Source organism: Hypanus sabinus, chromosome 9 (assembly GCF_030144855.1).
Source record: "Hypanus sabinus isolate sHypSab1 chromosome 9, sHypSab1.hap1, whole genome shotgun sequence".
Lineage (NCBI taxonomy): Eukaryota > Metazoa > Chordata > Chondrichthyes > Myliobatiformes > Dasyatidae > Hypanus > Hypanus sabinus.
Window position 1 is genome coordinate 46,402,405 of NC_082714.1, and position 19,966 is coordinate 46,422,370.

Sequence of the window (19,966 nt, forward strand, 5' to 3'; positions counted from 1 at the left end):
GGAAGGAATGTGCTCAGACCGAAGGCTTGAGGTGTGTCTATTTTAATGCAAGGAGTGTTGTAAACAAAGCGGATGAGCTTAGAACATAGATTAGTACTTGGAGATATGATCTGGTGGCCATTACGGAGACTTGGATGGCTCAGGGACAGGAATGGTTACTTCAGGTGCCGGGTTTTAGATGTTTCAGAAAAGACAGGGAGGGAGGCAAAAGAGGTGGGGGTTGGAGGCAAAAGAGGTGGGGGCTTGGCACTGTTGATCAGAGGTAGTGTCACAGCTGCAGAAAAGGTGGACACTATGGAGGGATTGTCTACGGAGTCTCGTGGGTGGAGGTTAAGAACAGGAAGGAGTCAGTAACTTTACAGGGTGTTTTATTTTTATCGGCCGCCCAAAGTAACAGAGATATTGAGGAGCAGATAGGGAAACAGATCCTGGGAGGGAGTAATATTTACAGAGTTGTTGTGATGGGAGATTTTAATTTCCCAAATATCGATTGGCATCTCCCTAGAGCAAGAGGTTTATATGGGGTGCAGTTTCTTAGGTGTGTTCAAAAAGGTTTCTTGACACAGTATGTAAATGAGCCTACAAGAGGAGAGGCTGTACTTGATTTTGTATTGGGAAATGAACCTGGTCAGGTGTCAGATCTCTCAGTGGGAGAGCATTTTGGAGATAGTGGTCATAATTCTATCTCCTTTACAATAGCTTTGGAGAGAGGTTGGAACAGACAAGTTAGAAAAACATTTAACTGGAGTAAGAGGAATTATGAGGCGATCAGGCAGGAAATTGGAGGATTAAATTGGAAACAGATGTTCTCAGGGAAATGTACGGAAGAAATGTGGCAAATATTCAGGGGATGTTTGTGTAGAGTTCTGTATAGGTACGTTCCAATGAAACAGGGAAGTTATGGTAGGGTACAGGAACTGTGGTGTATAAGGCTGTAATAAATCAAGTCAAGAAGAAAAGAAAAGCTTACAAAAGGTTCAAAGAGCTAGGTAATGTTAGAGATCTAGAAGATTATAAGGCTACTAGGAAGAAGCTTAAGGAAATTAGGAGAGCCAGAAAGGGCCATCAGAAGGCCTTGGCGGGCAGAATTAAGGAAAACCCCAAGGCATTCTACAAGTATGTGAAGAGCAAGAGGATAAGACGTGAAAGAATAGGAACTGTCATTTGTGACAGTGGGAAAGTGTGTATGGAACCGGAGGAAATAGCAGAGGTACTTAATGAATACTTTACTTCAGTATTCACTATGGAAAAGGATCTTGGTGATTGTAGTGATGATTTGCAGCAGACTGAAAAGCTTGAGCATGTAGATATTAAGAAAGAAGATGTGCTGGAGCTTTTGGAAAGCATCAAGTTGGAAAAGTGGCCGGGATGGATGAGATGTACCCCAGGCTACTGTGGGTGGTGAGGGAGGAGATTGCTGAGCCTCTGGCGATGATCTTTGCATTATCAATGGGGGTGAGAGAGGTCCCAGTGGATTGGAGGGTTGCAGATGTTGTTCCTTTATTGAAGCTTGAATGATGTATATCATCCTCACTTTGTATACCATCTCCGGGGTTGTGCTCCCAATGGGTTTTTTTTCAGATAGTAGAGTTTTTTCTTAGTAGGGGCTTTTTTTTCCTTTCAGAAAAATATTCTTAACACTTTATTTTTGCATATTATTATTGATATATTGCTTAGCTTTGTTAATCTGTTATTTGCTAATTTAATTCTTTATTGTACATAATGACATATTGACTTAATGTACCTTTTGTTGATCTTCAATAATAATTAATAAAAAAGATTTTAAAATGAAATGCTGTTCCTTTATTCAAGAAAGGGAGTAGAGATAGCCCAGGAAATTATAGACCAGTGAGTCTTACCTCAGTGGTTGGTAAGTTGATGGAGAAGATCCTGATAGGCACGATTTATGAACATTTGGAGAGGTTTAATGTGATTAATAGTAGTCAGCATAGCTTTGTCAAAGGCAGGTCGTGCCTGACGAGCCTTATTGAATTTTTTGAGGATGTGACTAAACACATTGATGAAGGAAGAGCAGTAGATGTAGTGTATATGGATTTCAGCAAGGCATTTGATAAGGTACCCCATGCAAGGCTTATTGAGAAAGTAAAGAGGCATGGGATCCAAGGGGATGTTGCTTTGTGGATTCAGAACTGGCTTGCCCACGGAAGGCAAAGTGGTTGTAGACGGGTCATATTCTGCATGGAGGTCGGTCACTGGTGGAATGCCTCAGGGATCTGTTCTGGGACCCTTACTCTTTGCAATTTTTATAAATGACCTGGATGAGGAAGTGGAGGGATGGGTTAGTAAATTTGCTGTTGACACAAAGGTTGGAGGTATTGTGGATAGTGTAGAGGGCTGTCAGAGGTTACAACGGGACATTAATAGGATACAAAACTGGGCTGAGAAGTGGCAGATGGAGCTCAACCTAGAATATAGTATTAATGGTAAGACTCTTGGCAGTGTGGAGGATCAGAGGGATCTTCAGATCCGAGTCCATAGGACGTTCAAAGCAGCTGCGCAGGTTGACTCTGTGGTTAAGAAGGTGTATGCTGTATTGGCTTTCATCAATCATGGATTTGAATTTAGGAGCCTAGAGGTAATGTTGCAGCTAGATAGGACCCTAGTCAGACCCCACTTGGAGTACTGTGCTCAGTTCTGGTTGCCTCATTACAAGAAGGATGTGGAAGCCATAGAAAGGGTGCAGAGGAGATTTACAAGGATGTTGCCTGGATTGGGGAGCATGCCTTATGAGAATAGATTGAGTGAACTTGGCATTTTCTCCTTGGAGAAAAGGAGGATGAGAGGTGACCTGATGGAGGTGTACAAGATGATGAGAGGCATTGATCGTGTGGATAGTAAGAGGCTTTTTCCCAGGGCTGAAATGGTTGCCACAAGAGGACACAGGTTTAAGATGCTGGGGAGTAGGTACAGAGGGGATGTCAGGGTTAAGATTTTTACTCAGAGGGGTGAGTGTGTGGTATGGGCTGCCAGCAACGGTGGTGGAGGTGGATATGATAGGGTCTTTTAAGAGACTTTTGGATAGGTACATGGAGCTTAGTAAAATAGAGGGCTATAGGTAAGCCTAGTAATTTTGGAGGAAGGGACATATAAGGGACCTGTATTATGCTGCAGGTTTTCTGTTTCTATGTTCTGAATTCAGCCTCAGAGAAACATATCTCAGCTATATGCTTCAGGGATTTGCACAGGTATAGTTTTATTCTCCCTTTCAAAGCTTGCATAAAAGCCATTCAGTTCATCGGGGAGTGAAACATTGCAGCTTAGATTATGATGTTAGGTTTCCCCTTATAGGACATAATGGCCTGCAAATCCTGCCAGAGCCAACATGCATCCAATTCTGTTTATTGCTTATTCACTTTTAAGATAGCCTTTTATAGGTCATACCTGGACTTCTTGTAAAATTCTGAATCACTGGTCTCGACCACCACAGATCTAGTCCTCAACAGTGAATCTCACTTTATCCATGGTTTCTGGTTTGGGAATGTCTAGTATGTTCTTAAAAGCACACACTCATCCACACAGGTCTTTATGAAGTTGGTGACAACGTGGCATATTCATTCAAATCCACAAATTCTTGAATATGGCCCAGTTCACCAATTCAAAACAACCTTATAAACACTTCTCTGCCTCCCTTGACCATACCTTTGCAGTTCTCACCACTGGTGCTGCAGTCCTTAGCTTCAGCTTATCCAGCAGGAGTAGAAGTGCAGCCAGGTGATCGTACTTGCCAAAATGTGGGCATGGTATGGCAAGGTAAGCGTTATTGATGGTGGTATAACAGTGATCAAATGTGTTGACTCCTCTAGTTCCACAGGTGATATATTGGTGATATTTGGTCAGAAACTTCAACTTGGCCTGGTTCTTGTCCACACAATGTTTGGGAAGGTATTGTTACGAATGTGCTGCAACTCTGAGAGGCCGAAGGGTACAAAGTTGCCCCCTCCTTTTGGAGAATCGCAAGATCACTATTAATTCGGGTCTGGGACCCAGGAAATGAGAGAGAATCCACAAGGTTTGGAATGTGCCCTGGCCTCAGCGAAACAAAACCATTGATAACGGCTATTGTCTCTTGGAGACGGAATTGTGTATTGAGTACTGTACTATTCATTGAAGCCCCTCATGGGACGACCAGAGTGGGCTGGTGGAGGGATTGCATCATCCCAACCTGATTGACATCCGAGACTCCGTGAGTAAGGATAAAAGAGGGTCTGGGGCACAACCCCTTTAGACGCACCAGGAGAAACACTAGAAATCTCGTGACAGCGTTTAATAGCGACAGCCGGTGGGGGCTCGTGTGCGTCCCTCCCTTGCCTGAGATTGGCGGGCTCACCACGGAAGAACGGCTGAGTTAAAGGAGAGGCCACAAGTGAACGGCCACACCAACGAGACTCCGACGAATCAAAATCATAAAAGGAATCGGCAAGTTTTTCTCCAAATCTCTCTCTCTCTCCAACCATTGCAAACCCAACAGTCCCTAAAGGCTGCAGCCTGCATGAACTGAGTGACTTTATATTTCCATCGGACAATACATTATCCCCTAGACAACGATAGAGCTTATTTCTTATTGGGTATTATTATACCCGCACTTTTAGATTTAGTATTGACGACGTATATTATCTGTATGTTTGCATTCTTATTATTTTTGTGTACTTTTGCTAATAAATACTGTTTAAAAATAGTATCATCAGACTTCAACAGACCTCTCTATCTTTGCTGTTAAGTGACCCAGCTATGGGGTTCGTAACAAAGTGGGGGCCTCATCTCGGGATTTGATACCAAATTGGAGGGCCAGTGAATCGGGCTTTTAAGTCCAAACGTGGGTCTGGCTGCGCGGGTAACCAGACGGGAAACCAGCAAAGATGGATGTTGACGAATTTATAGAAAACCGGACTCTGGAGGCGCTAGAGGCTGCCATAAAGTCGGACTTGATATTGCGAAAGGACTAAACCTCGCAGAGGTGAGGTTGTCAATGAAAAAGCGGGAGGTGCGGAGGGTCGTAACTCAGTATTGTGAAGAATGTGTTTTCAGCTGAGGTATTGGAAAATATTCCTGAAAAGGTACCCGCTAGTGGGACGGCTCAGTCAGATTTGGAGAAATTAAGGTTGGAACATGAAATTAAGTTAAAGCAGCTGGAAGCAGCTGAAAAGGAAAAAGTGCAGGACAGAGCTGAGATGCAGAGGGAGCATGAAATTCAGTTAAAACAGCTGGAAGCTGCTGAAAAGGAGAAGGGCCGAGAAAGAGAAGGAAAGGGCTGAAAAGGAGAAGGAAAGAGCCGAGAAGGGGAGGGAGTATGAGGAGAAAGAGAAACAGAGGCAACATGAGATGGACCTGGAGAAGTTAAGGCAAGAGCGAAGAGCTCAAGGGTCAGACCGGGAGGAGCGGTTTAATGTTAGTCGGGAGTTTAGGTTAGTACCTCCATTTGAGGAGACAGATATTGATTGTTATTTCTTGCATTTTGAAAAGGTAACAGTGAGTCAGAAGAGGCCCAAGGATCAGTCGGTGGCGTTGTTACGATGTGTGTTAAAAGGGAAGGCACAACGGGCATATGCAGCATTGTCCATGGAGGAGGAGGAGTGAGAACTATGAGAAAGTAAAGGAGGCCAATCTTCGGACCTGTGAATTGGTGCCTGAAGTGTATAGACAAAGGTTCAGAAATTTAAAGAAAGGGTGGAATCAGACGTATACAGAGTTTGCCTATGAGAAGGGTGTGCTCTTGGATCATTGGTGTGCAGCAGAAATGGTGGAAGAAGATTTTTGGCGTCTCAGGGAGTTAATTCTGATTGAGGAATTTAAAGGTTGTGTTTCAGATGATATCCGGATGTATTTGAATGAGAAGCCAAATAAGTCCATCTCCGAATTTGCTAGGTTCGCTGATGAATATGCCCTAACCCACAAGACAAAGTTTTTCTCAAATAAAAGTTACCAGAGAGACTGTGGGAATGGTAGAGAAAGCCCGCCAGCTGAGGCAGAGATTCAGCCGGGAGCTAGCGGTAAAATTAAGGAGGAGGAAAGGCAAGACGGCAGGAGAGGTCCTGGCTTGACCTGTTTTAATTGTGGAAAGGTGGGTCATATTGCATCTAAGTGCCTTGCTCCGAGGAAGGAGACAGGAAAATGGAAAGCAGCAGTCCCTACAGGATGTGTTGGGGTGATCCGCAAATCGACGAGAAAGCCCCAGGTAGACAGAATACGAGAAGGGTCTGAGAAATGTATTTCAGAAGGAACTATGTCTGTGAAAGAGGGAGACACACCAGTTCCAGTGCGGATCTGGAGAGACACGGGAGCTGAACTGTCATTGATTCGCAGTACGGTACTAGATTTTGGTCCTCCGACTGGAGAGGTAACTTTGAGAGGCATAGGAAAAGGGACAGAAGCGGTGCCCTTGCATAGGATCATTATAAATTGTGAGCTGGTATCTGGACCAGTTGAAATAGGGGTGCGATCAGAATTCCCGAGAACTGACGTAGACATCCTTCTGGGTAACGATTTAGCTGGTGGTGATGTTTGGTCGGCCATGGAGCTGATGAGCCAGCCTGTAAGTGTTGAGGTCCCGCCCCTAGATTCCAAGATCTATCCCGCATGCGCGACCACTCGCAGCATGTCAAGAAAGGCAGCTGAGAACGAGACCAGTTTAAATCAGGCCAGTATCAATTTGGTGGAGACGTTTTTACCAACCCTGTACCAAGAGGAGTTAGGGTGGTAAAACGGAGAATAGGAAAGTGAAAGGGAGTAAGGGAGAGGAGGTAGACCTGCCCTTAGCCGGGAGGAAATTTATAGAGGCATGGAGTAAAGATGAGAAACAGATAAGGCTGTTAAAAGGTCCAGGGTTGGACATGGATGATCTGTCTGGTTTGGCAGAACTGTTTGAAGAAGTTGAAGATTCTAAAGGTGTTCCCGATAATGAAATGAGGGCAGTCCTAGATGAAAAGGATGCCATTACCTTGAAGAAGTCTGCTGGGGTGGCAGATGAGGTTGTTTCAGCCCGCGGGGTTGAGTTTACTCCGGAAGGGAGTTGCCCAGGGAGTAACTGGGAGAATCAGGGGAACTTAGAATTTGAAAAGGGTACGGGTATTGAAAGCCTGAAAGAGGCAGATGTCCCGTTTGAGTGTGCTCAAGATGTGGATGCACGTGGTACTGAACCTAGTAATGGAGCTCAGAAAAAGTCTGAGGTATTTGATTCAGTTGAAAAGGAATGCAGTCCTTGTGGGTCAGATGGACTTGGTTCAGTGAAGAAAGGGTTAACCTTGGTACTAGTGGGAAATGAGAATTCCCAGTTGTTTGTGTTCGAAGGTGCGTTAAAAGTTAGTGAGGAGGTAAAAGGTGGTGAGGTGAATCTTATTATTGAAGGAAAAGGGAAAAGTGTAGTTCCTAAATTGAATGAAGAAAATTTAAAGTCTGGATTGATGTCAGAAGCAGCCACCAGGCTACAGAGATGATGGCTTGGTAACATGGTGCCTGCGAATCTATTACAGGTTGATTTGGAATGTAAAGGTGTCCCACATGCTATTGTTATTCAAGGGAGGGCTGTGAAGGGGCAGAATTTGAAATGCTGTTTGGACAAAGAGAGATCGCTTGCAGAGTTTAAACTGAAAACTCATGCTAACAACTTGCTTAAAATTAAAGAATTGTGGGGAAATACGGAAAATGGTCTAAGTTTGGAACACATTGTTGATAAAATAACTCCTATGAAAGGAGCATGCAAAAGCCTATTCCAATTGGTATACAAGTTAACCATGTGGGAGTTAACTGGAAAAGGGGCGAGGGTTGACGGGATGTCACTTTAAATAACAGGATCCGGTTTTAAGGGATTTCGACAAAGCATGTAACTAATAAAGACAACCCCATGGAAGATTGACTGTTAAGTTTGAAAGTAACATAAAGATTAGTTATTTGCATGAACTTTTGTAATATACACGTAAGCTAAGATCACAACTCTAGTTTTTGTTTGCTGAAGAAAAGGAATAAAAATAGATGGTTATCAAAGTGGATTCTGATGCTACAAGAATTTATTAAGGTACAAGGTGTTAAGATATTAAAGGAAGTGACAATGTAATCGCTAACTGTTTAGATGCTGAATTGAATGTATAACTGTATTAGTCTGTAGTGAAAAAAAACTCTTTTTTATTGTGTTAGATTCTGAAATCCAGAGACTGTGTATTAATTCATTTTTACCGGTGGTAAAAATCTTAGAAGGAAGGGGGTGTTACGAATGTGCCGCAACTCTTGAGGGGCCGAAGGGTACAAAGTCGCCCCCTCCTTTTTGAGAATCGCAAGATCGCTATTAATTCGGGTCTGGGACCCAGGAAATGAGAGAGAATCCACAAGGTTTGGAATGTGTCCTGGCCTCAGCGAAACAAAACCATTGATAACGGCTATTGTCTCTTGGAGACGGAATTGTGTATTGAGTACTGTACTATTCATTGAAGCCCCTCATGGGACGACCAGAGTGGGCTGGTGGAGGGATTGCATCATCCCAACCTGATTGACATCTGAGACCCTGTGAGTAAGGATAAAAGAGGGTCTGGGGAACAACCCCTTTAGACGCACCAGGATATACACTAGAAATCCCGTGACAGCGTTTAATAGCGACAGCCGGTGGGGGCTCGTGTGCGTCCTTCCCTTGCCTGGGATTGGCGGGCTCACCATGGAAGAACGGCTTAGCTAAAGGAGAGGCCACAAGTGAACGGCCACACCAACGAGACTCTGACGGATCGAAATCATAAAAGGAATCGGCAAGTTTTTCTCCAAATCTCTCTCTCTCTCCAACCATTGCAAACCCAGCGGTCCCCAAAGGCTGCAGTCTACATGAACTGAGTGACTTTTATATTTCCATTGGACAATACATTATCCCCTAGACAATGATAGAGCTTATTTCTTATTGGTTATTATTATACCCGCACTTATAGATTTGGTATTGACGATATATATTTGTATATTTGCATTGATATTATTTTTGTGTATTTTTACTAATAAATACTGTTAAAAATAGTATCATCAAACTTCAACGGACCTCTCTATCTTTGCTGGTAAGTGACCCAGTTACGGGGTTTGTAACCGTATCAAGATACACTGTTTCATGGTAGCTGATCATGGTGCTCAGCTCCTTCAGTTTTTGCCTGACAGTGGCCAGAGGTGGAATGACAACTGCTACCAGGGTTATAGTGGATAAAAATGGTCAACACTTGACCATGAATATTCCATGTCAGGGAAACAAACTAAAATAAAACTGCATGATTGTGCACCACAGTGAGTTAATCATGAAGCCACTGCCTCTGCTTTTACCTGATGCCGCTATCCACTCCATGTGGTGGAGGCTGAACTGCTGTGTCTGGAATGCTGGGGGTGAGCCATGTCTCTGTAAAGCAAAATATGCAGCAGTCCCTACTCTCCTTCCAGAAAATGTAATCTTGCTTTGAGGTCTTCAGTTTATTTTCTAGATACTCTACGTTAGTCAGGAGGATGGTAGGAAGGTCCTATGTTTCATTTTTACCTGCAGCCCAGTGGATCAGCCCTTAAAGGGAAACTACACTCACTAGTTGGGTGGTCTGCAGGCTGAAGTCTACTGATTTTGAGGACAGTAGATTTTTTTTTATTATTTTGCTTGGTTATTGTACTCTGTAATGATCCTAGAAGTGAATGTAACTTATTGGTTTAACTAGAGGTTGGCTACAAAATGTCTTAAAGCAAAGCATATGAAGATACACATCAATACACTTTTTTTAAAAAAAACTCTGTTTCTCTTTATTTCAAAGATATTGCTTCCTCCTGTACTTGGTAACCATCCTTAATATCTCACTCAAATGCCCATTACTTAACATGTTCTGTGTTCAACTGTGCAGGAGTTAAAGACAAGCCATTCCATGGGGATACCTCTTGCATACTCACCTGGAGCTGGCTTTTACTTTTTCCTTACAAGTGCTTGTAAATGATCATTTTTTAAAACACTTTACAAAGTATTTTACTAGGATCTCTAGTACTGGTCAGTATTCACAGTTGTCAGGGCAAACTTGTTTTTTCAATCACTTCTACAGTAAAACTATATATCTTGCTATATCTCTGCATTGTAGTGAGTGCCTCTATGCTGGTTATGGACAAAAACTGAGTAGATGACCAGTTCTGTAGTTATTCTTTGCAGGTAGAAGGATGATTTCTCTATGTATAGTCTGATACTAATGTTTCTTAATTCAACAGAAGTTTAACATTTGCAGTTCAACAGAAAGAAGCAATTTATCATTTGAGTAGTTGCAAACTACTAATTTCTTCTAATAGTGATTCTAGATGACACGTGGCTGCAGTGCTGGCAGAAAGAATGTGGTGAGGGCTTGTTAATAACAGATAATATGTTGGAAGGAAATGGCACTAGGAATTCTGGGGAGGAGCAGAAAGAGGAGGCATAGCTAAAATTGTAATTGTGATACTGGTTTTTATTTGGAAAAAGCAAAATGCTGGATTAGGCCAGGCAGCCTCTTTGTAGAAATGAAATGTAAACTTTTATGTTTGACTTTCCATTAGAACAGATCAGTTTTGACAGAAACTTAATTGGATGGTTATCTGATGTTGTTGAATTCATTGTTGAGTCTTGAGACAAATGATGTGCAAAGTTAAAATATGAGATTTGTTGGCAATGAACTGAGAATTAATATGACAGATAATTGGAATCTCGGGGTCAGCCTAAGCACACTGAAAGCAGATGTTCTGCAAAGTGGTCACCCAGTCTCCATTATGTTTACTTTGGTGTAGCAAGAACACTTTGAGCATCAGCTATCATACACTAAATTAAATATATCGTCCTTTCTATTGTTCCTTTTCCATTGGGTGATCAGTGAGGGTCAGCAACTTTAAATTCCACGGTGTTGTCTTTTCCAAGATCTGTTCTGGGTCCAGTCCAGCAAATAAGTGCCATTACCAAGAAAGCATGGCAGTGACTCTACTTAGAAATTCATGAAGACTTAATATGTCATCTAATACTTCAACAAACTTCTATAGATGTATAGTGGAGAGTATATTGATTGGCTGCATCACTGTCAATATAGGTACTGGTATGGAGCACCAATGCCCTTGAGCAGAAAAGCCTGCAAAAAGTACAACCCTGTCCAGCACCTATCCAAACTTAAATGTTGAAATTGAGCTCACATGTACTACTTGTGCTGGCAACACTCCCAAGACCCTTTGAGTGAAGAAGTTTCCACTTATGTTCCCCTTAAACTTTTCACCTTTCACCCTTAACCCAGTTAGCAGAAATATCAAGCAATACACACAAAATGCTGGTGGAACACAGCAGGCCAGACAGCATCTATAGGGAGAATCACTGTCAGGACGAAGGGTCTCGACCCAAAACGTCGACAGTGCTTCTCCCTATAGATGCTGCCTGGCCTGCTGTGTTCCACCAGCATTTTGTGTGTGTTGCTTGAATTTCCAACATCTGCAGATTTCCTCATGTTAGAAATATTATCTATCTTTTATCTAATGAAGTTTGATAATTCATTTCAGTCGATGTGTTTCCGATCTATTAGCTGCTGGATTTATCAATGTAATAGCTCAACTGTTACCTGATACATGTATTCAGTGATGTAGAATCATATGCAGTGTCAATAACACAAAACTATAAATCTAATAGAAATGTTAAATAAAATGATCAAAGCTGGAAATTAACTTATTTCTTCCTTCATTCAGGAAGTTGGAAGATGGAGGCTTAAAAACTAATCATAATTGTAATTCTTTAAGCTACAATTGTTTCTTTTAAAATATATTGAACACTCTTAACATTCCTATTTATTCCTGAACTGTTTTAAAATTTAATATTGAGGAAATTGCTTTGAAAACACCAATGCTAACTAAGCTGTTTTTTTAATGTTTTAGGGACACCTCAGGCCAAGGAAGGTTCTGCACGATCTTCAGGTCCTATTCGCGGGGTGCACAGGTATGTAGAATTTGGACAAGCAAAGAAAATGGGAGTAGAGCATTTCATTCCTGCAAGCCTGATTCACCATTCACTGCAGCCAATGGATAATTCTTTATCTTAGCATCATATTCCCGCTCTCTCTCATTACCATTCAGTTTTTTTTTTGTATGTGTGTATATACAGATCCATGCCTGGTGTGATTGAGAATTCTGTAGGTTTATCACCCTCTGAGTGAAGAAACTTCCTCTCACCTCAGTTCTAGATGTCTTACAACTGATATCCCTGTCCTAAGACAGTCCAGTTTGGTCTGCTGTCAATGATTGAGTTTTGGAAGTTTTAATGAGATCCCCTTGAAAACAAATTACTTCTCTGACAAATGTGAAATATCTATATTGTTTTTGATTTGTATTTTCCAGCACTCTTGAATATCATGTGTAAAGCTTGATTTGTCTACGTACACAACTCTATTACATTTTTATAGGCAGTGCAGAGGCAAAGCAGGTTGCCTTTTGCTTTGATATGTCTTGAGGAGCCTGGACCAGTCTTGAAACACCAAAGTGATGTTAATTCTGGAGACCTAATGGGTTGATTTTTGTGCTGTCTGGGTATTAGAAGAAGAATGAATGAGTCTATCAGTTTGCTCTGGAGTTGTTAGTAATGTTATATTAGAAGCCATCATGGATGTGCCATAGATGTTGGAAATTTTTGCCAAATGAAGACCTAAACAAGTAGAACATGTTCAAAAATCACTGGAATAGTAAGCAATTCCATCAAGGCAATTTTTGAAGAAGCTGTTCTTTTAACTATATGTAATATGATGCTTGAAGTCACTCTACTTAATAAAGACAGAGGTTCACATTCACATTGAGGTGATTGGGATACAAGTTTGGAATCAGTTTAAATAACTGCTTAAAGTTGATAACCATTCTGATGTTGGTAAATAGAATACTACATAGCTTTGATTGTCGGCAGGTTTCTTCTGAAGTAAAATTCTCTTTGGAATTTAATCCTCAATTTAAGTTTTCCCATATAAAATATATTTAAGTCTGCCTTTGCTAAAATGTTACTTTTTGTATATGTTGGGAAAACACTGTTGTCATGATTGAGTAGAGTATGATTTTTGTTTTACTCATTTGTGGAAAGACTGGCCTCCTTTGGAGATAAAGATTTTTGACATTTCATCCCAGTTTTAATTATCCATAGAATTACTAATAAGCTATGAAGTGACCATATTGAGGAAATTATTATACTTTGATTTTAAACTTTTCAGTAATCTTTAAAGTGAGGGCAACAGGAAAGATGGTTGTGTTAATATTGTTTTCCTCTACTAATAAAAGTAGAGAGTTTAGTTAGTGGTATTATAAGATTGGAATCCAATCCTTTCCTAATAATTCTATTAATGTATTTTAATGGAAGATTCTAGTAATTTATATTACACGTTAGAGATCCTACTTTAAATGCAGAATAAAGTTCAGAATTGTGACTGAGTTGTTAAGAGGCACAAAATTGTAGGGATGTAATATTTGTATGAATTACAGAAGTTACCAGAAATCAGTAGGGAGACAGCCCAGGGTGTTCTCATGATCTTTTGAAGTAAAGTTATCAGACAATCCGCTTTATGCAGTTTGCAGTGCACGTGGGATACAGAAGTATATTCCTCATGGTAAATACTAGCTTCTTTATCATCAGAAAAACGTTATTCTTTAAATTTGCTATTTGCAGTAGCAGCAATTTGCACAAATCTTCTTTATGTGCCATAAAAAGTAGAAAAGTTTGAAGATTTCTAGTGTAGCACATCTGGTATCAGTCTCAACCATTCAATTATGTCACACAGATTATGCACAGCTCTTCAGTTGGAATGTTCTTTCACAATTACATTCATCCTGTTTTCTACATTTTGTATTAGCTAGTTGTTAACTAAGATCTAAATGACAGTGTATTGTGTTCTCACCTGAAAAATTTGTTTAGCCTTTGACAAATATGCAGAAGATTTTTAATTGTTTAGCATTCACTTCCTATATGTCTAGCTTTGGATGACTCATTTTACCCATTTTTATCACAATTCCACCTTTGGTTCTCAAAATTTCATGTGAATATATATTATTAGAAAATTTGCTAAATATATTCACTTGAACTGAAAATAGCACAGTAGCTGAGAATAGTGATATGAAAGCAAAACAAAAACCAGTAGATTTAGCATAAGGTACTGTTCCTTAAAGCTAAAAATGTGCTGCTCTGGATGATGGAGGCTAAACAGAGCGGGCAGAGTGGAACTAAGATTCAGAATTAAAATGATAGGTTCCCCCGTTAGCTCTAGTCTAGGAGTGTCAGGGAAACAGCATTTTTTTTAAAAATGTCTTGCCCTCAGTGTTGTGAGTTTTTTGTGATGAGAAAAGGATAATGTGGACACAGGCAGTCCTAGTTGCAGTATATTTACAATATTTATGCATATTGACAGAAGTGATCCAGGGCAACCAAATCCAAAAGAGTATAGGTGGCCCACGTTTTTTGAACGTTCGCTTTATGACAACTCGCTGTTACGAAAGACTTTTATTAGTACCTGTTTTCGCTAACCAAAGAAGATTTTCGCTTTTACGAAAAAAAGACGCCCACTTCATACATGTGTTTACCCCGAGAAAGACAACAGTAACCGTGAAGCTTTGTGCAGGCAGTTGTTTGTGCATGTGTGTACATGCGTACGCATGTGTGTATGTATGCGTGTTTCTTTCTGTCCAAATCGATTTTGGCTCACTGCCTTCCCGAGTTTGATAAGTGAAACTACACCGTACCTACAACATTTCTATTTTATATAGGGTGTAAATTTATCATGTCATTCCTGCTTTTACTATATGTTAGTGTTATTTTAGGTTTTATGTGTTATTTGCTTTAATTTGGTAGGTTTTTTTTGGGTCTGGGAACGCTCAAAAAATTTTCCCGTATAAATTAATGGTAATTGATTCTTCGATTTATGACATTTCGACAGGAAAGTTTTCATAGGAACGCTGTATCTTCGGATTGCCTGGGAAACCTGTAATCCAAAATCCACAATTTGAGAACACTGGTAAAAACATGAAGACTACAAGTTTGTTAATACGGAAACTAGCGTGACTCTTTAACTATCAATTCTCCTCATTGGAGCAGTCATGAGAAGGACACAGGTCCATCAGTGCTCTAAATGGAGATTGACAGCGGTTTGGCACACCTAAAACAAGGAAAGCCAGGCGGAGAGTGAGAGAGAACAGAAAAAAACATGGGCATGCATGGGCACGTAACACAGGCAACTGAAATCTCAGTCACTCTTGCAAACTAAATTAAGAGTTCCACAAGGCAGTCACCCAATTTACATTGAGATTGTTTAGTGTAGAAGAGCTCACTTGGTGGACATTGAAGGCAGGGCATTAAAGTAGTGTAAATGAATTGCAGACTTGCCTTCCAACAATGTTGGAGTTCCTGGAGTGTATGAAAAGAGAAGAAAGATGAGTGTTTTATTTATTTTGGTCCTAGAGGAAAATGTTGTGAGCTGGGCTTTGTTATTGGTAGAGATGGAAGATTGAACCAAGAAACTGCTGAGAGAATTTTTTTTCAAAATGCTGGTAGGAAAAGATATGTTTGGAATGTTTTGGTAAAGGGAGAGCAAAAATTATTTCAACTTTGGTAACTTGTTTAAATGTTGTCAGATGTATTGAGATAAGATGAAAAGCTTTTGTTGTGCACCATCCAGACAAATCATTTTTATAAATTAGTTAACTATCTTCAGAACAGGCATGATGGAAGACTGGAATGGAATCCTTGAAGGAAGTGTGATGGACTGAAGTACAGTCAAAATAACTTTTGGAATGTGTGGTTTGTAACAGATATTGGTCACTAAACTATCTGTTGAAATGGTGTAAGAGAAGTCTAGAAGGGAAAGAAGAAAAATTTGAAATGTAATTTATTCATTTTATCACTAGGTATATTGTAACCCTGGGATTTGATATGAATTTGGTAATTACTGGCTGGATCCAGACCAACTCAGTTCAGACTATCGACATGTAACATGATTTCACTTTTTCGTACCATGGATGCTGCCTGGCTTGCAGAATATCTTTAGCATTCTCTTATATAGAAACATAAAAACGTAGAAAATCTAAGGCACAGTACAAGCCCTTTGGCCCACAATGCTCTGCTGAACATGTCCTTACCTTAGAAATTACCTAAGATTACCCATAGCCCTCTATTTTTCTAAGCTCCACTTACCTATCCAGGAGTCTCTTAAAAGCCCCTATTGTATCCGCCTCCATCACCGTTGCTGGCAGCCCATTCCATACACTCACCACTCTCTGTGTTTGGAAAAAAAAAACAACAAACTTACCCCTGACATCTCCTCTGTACCTACTTCCAAGCACCTTAAAAGTGTGCCCTCTTGTGTTAGCCATTTCAGCCCTGGGGAAAAAACCTCTGACTAACCATATGATCAATGCCTCGCATCATTTTATAATCAGGTCACCTCTCATTGTCAATCGCTCCAAGGAGAAAAGGCCGAGTTCACTCAACCTATTCTCATAAGGCATGCTCCCCAATCCAGGCAACATCCTTGTAAATCTCCTCAACACCCTTTATATGGGTTCCACATCTTCCCTGTAGTGAGGCGACCAGAACTGAGCACAGTACTCCAAGTGAGGTCTGACCAGGGTCCTATGTGGTTGCAATATTACTCTCAGCTCCTAAACTCAATCCCACGATTGATGAAGGCCAGTGCACCGTTTGCCTTCTTAACCACAGAGTCAACCTGCGCAACTGCTTTGAGCGTCCTATGGACTCAGACCCCCCAAGATCCCTCTGATCCTCCTCACTGCCAAGAGTCTTACCATTAATACTATATACTGCCATTATATTTGACTTATCAGAATGAACCACCTCACACTTCTCTGATTTGAATGCAATCTGCCACTTCTCAGTCCAGTTTTGCATCCTATCAATGTCCCGCTGTAGCCTATGACCGCCCTACACACTATCCACAACATCCCCAACCTTGCGTCATCAGCAAATTTACTAACCCATCCTGCCACTTCCTCATCCAGGTCATTTATAAAAATCACTGAGTAGGGATCCCAGAACAGAACCCTAAGGCACAGCACTGGTGACCGTCCTCCATGCAGAATATGGCCCGTCTGCAACCATTCATTGCCTTCTATGGGCAAGCCAGTTCTGGATCCACAAAGCAATTTCCCCTTGGATTTCATGCCTCCTTACTTTCTCAATAAGCCTTGCATGGGGTACCTTATCAAATGCCTTGCTGAAATCCATATCCATCTACTGCTCTACCTTCATCAATGTGTTCAGTCACATCCTCAAAAAATTCAATCAGGCTCGTCAGGCATGACCTGCCTTTGACAAAGCTATGCTGACTATAGTTTCAAATTTCTACCAGCATCTGTGTTCTGTGCCCACCAGTGTTTATAATTAATGGTTAAATTATCCAACTACAAGCCTTTGTTGTTAAATTTCTGCTGATATTTGCTGTAGTTGTTTATGCTTTACTGTGCAGCATCAAATTGAATTGCATAATGTTGTTAGTGAGCTGAGATGGCAGCATTGTTGCAGTAGTACAGCTGGTGTTACCTAATGATTCACTTTCAAACATTACAGTTCCAAAATTATAGTATTTAGAAGATGATGAAAATACTGGGCTGTCAATTAATCAAGCAGTCCTGTTATTCAGATGTTCCATGGTGTTGCAGCTTAGTGACATTGGAGCCTCTTGATTTAAATTGTCTGCACAGTTGTAATTCTTTAAAATCTACTTCTTTAGAATACTTTGAGAATTTGACATGAAAGCACTAAATGAATGCTTGCATATATTATTCATTGTAGCTTAAGAGAATTGATTTTTGTTTCCTGTTGCTATCATGGATCCTACTTCGGCAGCCTTCAGTTTCTCGCAGTTTCCATTGTTACAAGTGCGGGAAGTATTAACTATTGGGTCATGTACAGTATTGTAATTATAACTCCATTATAGTAATGCATTTCACTCTTTTTAAAGAAATCAGATAATTATTGAAAAAATAATGAAATCTGTTTTCATTCTTTTCCTCAGGGTATACTCTTGGTTTATGATATCACTAATAGATGGTCCTTTGATGGGATTGACCGGTGGATCAAGGAAATTGATGAGGTAAAATGTTCTTTTTGACTTAAGTAACATTTGAGATTTCTGCTGAAACTTAACCTTTTTTTCATGCACTTTGTTGAGGCTGACTTTGTTAATGGGATTTTCCTTGGCAATGAAATGCCTATTTGAAATTATCAAAAGTGTGGTGTGAATTGGAACTTGTTGGCACAATAACAGTGATGATGTTCCCATATACCTATTCCTTGTCCTTTTCAAATCTGCAATCTCTACTGCAGAGAAGTGTTTTTATTTTCAAAGAACCCATATACTTAACAGTGCATCTTGCCGAAGAAGCAAACTGCAGCCATGTTATGCTACTTTTGTGACTTGGGCTCAGCTAAGTGCTTAGCATTTGTATTATTGGACTCTCTTTAGATAGAGATAGTAATTACCTTGGTTTTGTATAGCACAGTTATTAATTATTTGTATAAGCTTGTTGAACTGATTCATTTTTGGGGGGAAATCTACAAAATAAACTGAATATGACAATCATCTGTGAACTTGAACGTGTCTACCAGCTGCTGGACTGCTGTGATTCTTTGAATTGATTCTGGTTGTAGAACCATAGAACATTACAGCACAGAAACAGGCCTTTTGGCCCTTCTTAGCTGTGCCGAACCATTTTTCTGCTTAGTCCCACTGACCTGCATCTAGACCATATCCCTCCATAGCCCTCTCATCCATGTACCTGTCCACGTTTTTCTTAGCTGTTAAAAGTGAGCCTGCATTCACCACTTCAAGTAGCTGCTCATTCCACACTGCCACTACTCTCTATGTGAAGAAGCCCCCCCACCAGTGTTCCCTTTTAAACTTTTCCCTTTTCACCCTTAACCCATGTCCTCTGTTTTTTTTCTCCACTAGCCTCAGTGGAAAATGCCTGCTTGCATTCACTCTATCTATACCCATCATAATTTTATACACCTCTATCAAATCACACCTCATTCTCCTATGCTCCAGGGAATAAAGTCCTCACCTATTCAACCTTTCTCTGTAACTCAGTTTCTCAAGTCCCGGCAACATCCTTGTAAACCTCCTCTGCACTCTTTCAACCTTATTAATATCCTTCCTGTAATTAGGTGACCAAAACTGCACACAGTACTCCAAATTCGGCCTCATCAATGTCTTATACAACTTCACCATAACATTCCAACTCTTATACTCAATACTTTGATTTATAAAGGCCAATCTGCCAAAAGCTCTCCTTATGATGCCACTTTTAGGGAATTATGTATCTGTATTCCCAGATCCCTCTGCTCTACTGCACTCCTCAGTGTCCTACCATTTACCTTTTATGTTGAAACTTGGTTTGTCCTTCCAAAGTGCAATACCTCACACTTGTTTGCATTAACTTCCATCTGCCATTTGTCAGCCCATTTTTTCAGCTGATCGAAATCCCTCTGCAAGCTTTGAAAACCTTTCTCACTGTCCACTACACCTGCAATCTTTGTATCATCAGCAATTTTGCTGATCCAACTTAGCACATTATCATCCAGACCATTGATATAGATGACAAATAACAATGGACCCAGCATTGATCCCTGTGGCACACCACTAGTCACAGGCCTCCACTCAGAGAAGCAATCCTCCGCTACCACTCTCTGGCTTCTCCCATTGACCCAATGTCTAATCCAATTTACTACCTCACCATGTATACCTAGCGACTGAATCTTCCTAACTAACCTCCCATGCAGAACCTTGTCAAAGGTCTTACTGAGGTCCATGTAGGAAACATCCACTGCCTTCCCTTCATTCACTTTCCTGGTAACCTCCTCAAAAAGCTGTAATAGATTGGTTAAACATGACCTACCATGCACAAAACCATGTTGACTCTCCCTAATAAGTCCCTGTCTATCTGAATACTTGTAGATCCTATCTCTTAGTACTCCTTCCAATAATTT

General features: G+C 40.6%; 1 protein-coding gene across 1 annotated transcript in view; it reads left to right on the plus strand.

Moving 5' to 3' along the window:
* Positions 1 to 19,966, plus strand: part of rab40c (RAB40c, member RAS oncogene family) — an 82,825-nt gene that overhangs the window by 45,679 nt on the left and 17,180 nt on the right. Inside the window, exons 3-4 of the mRNA XM_059979601.1 lie at positions 11,875 to 11,935; positions 17,994 to 18,071. Of these exons, the coding sequence (XP_059835584.1) occupies positions 11,875 to 11,935; positions 17,994 to 18,071 (139 nt within the window). The remainder of the gene's footprint in view (positions 1 to 11,874; positions 11,936 to 17,993; positions 18,072 to 19,966) is intronic.